A 1,244-nucleotide genomic window follows, 5' to 3' on the forward strand; every position below is an offset into this window, starting at 1 on the left:
TTGAAAGCTCCCACCTTCCCCCCATGACCTCTGACCCCTGACACACACACACACACACACACACACACACACACACACACACACTGAACTGCACAACCTGACACACACAAGTACACAAACACATATTCACACAGAGCTCAGGATAAAACCTGTGAATACGACGCATCTGCTCCCTAAAAGAATAGAAGTGACCTGAGCGTGCGGCCACAGGAAGTGTAGAAGAAGAGTGTGACACTCACCTCCCACAGGTGTCGCGTGTTCCTGACGGCTCCGGACTGCAGTTTGTCCAGCAGCAGAGGGACTCCCTGAAACGGGCCGATCCAGGTTCCCTGAGGAATCCTCTGAGCCGCACAGATCCCGTAACCCAGACCAGGAACTGTACTGGTGCAGAGACACACCTGAACACACAGCCACAACACACACGTCAAAAACACACACAAAAACAATCCTCCCTTTCAGTTTATATATTTCTATTTTCTGGAGCGCCGGGAGCCAACAAAAAAATGTAAATCAACAGTTTCTGCAGCAGCTCGTCCAGATGTTCTGTAAACACGTAACACACTCGGGCCGCTCGGAGGGATTACTGGTGTTGAACACATCAGTGGTGATTCAACAGTCCTCTGGGCGCTGGGCACAGAAGTACCAATCATCATTCATCACCATTATGTAATAAATAATCTGCCAACGAAAAACGTAGGAAATTTAAACTTTTTTTAATATTTTCTTTTCCAAATGTTCACGTAGGATTTTGAAAGTAGAAATATAAAGAAAAATAGAAATAAAGAACAATAAAAACCTGAATAATCCAGTAAATAACTTCAACACTGTCACGTTGACACATTATAAGATCAGTGCTCATCAACATGACGCCTCTTTAAGGACGTTTCCTGCTGATATGTCATTGGTTGTTTCAGAGGGAGGAGTCACGTTCTGAGACATTGCTGTGGACTAAAGTTCGTCAGCCCTCGGGGGCCCCCCTAACAGCCTGACGGGGCCCCAAGCAGCCGCCTGTTATAAAGACTTCAGAAACAGCAGCTGTTATAAACAGTGACGGGAGGCGGCGCTGCGTTCACTGCCCACAGGACATCTGAGGGGTGACCACTTCACCTGCTCCTCCTGTTTCAGATGTTACGACATTTTTAAATTTAAAATTAAAAAATCTTTGTTAGAACAGAATCTGATCTTGACACAGTAAATGAAAACTGTTCTGATGTTGACAGACAGACAGACAGACAGACAGACAG

General features: G+C 45.7%; 1 protein-coding gene across 1 annotated transcript in view; it reads right to left on the reverse strand.

Annotated features, from left to right (window-relative positions):
- Positions 1–239: 239 nt before the first annotated feature.
- LOC111652953 (putative histone-lysine N-methyltransferase PRDM6) overlaps positions 240–1,244 on the reverse strand; it is a gene marked incomplete at its 3' end in the record, with an annotated part of 14,541 nt that continues 13,536 nt past the window's right edge. The window contains exon 4 of the mRNA XM_087173223.1: positions 240–398. Within this exon, the coding sequence (XP_087029349.1) occupies positions 240–398 (159 nt within the window). The remainder of the gene's footprint in view (positions 399–1,244) is intronic.

The sequence above is a fragment of the Seriola lalandi genome, unplaced genomic scaffold (genome assembly GCF_002814215.2).
Source record: "Seriola lalandi dorsalis isolate HSWRI2012SDOR001 ecotype SW California unplaced genomic scaffold, Sedor1 jcf7180002054127, whole genome shotgun sequence".
Classification (NCBI taxonomy): domain Eukaryota; kingdom Metazoa; phylum Chordata; class Actinopteri; order Carangiformes; family Carangidae; genus Seriola; species Seriola lalandi.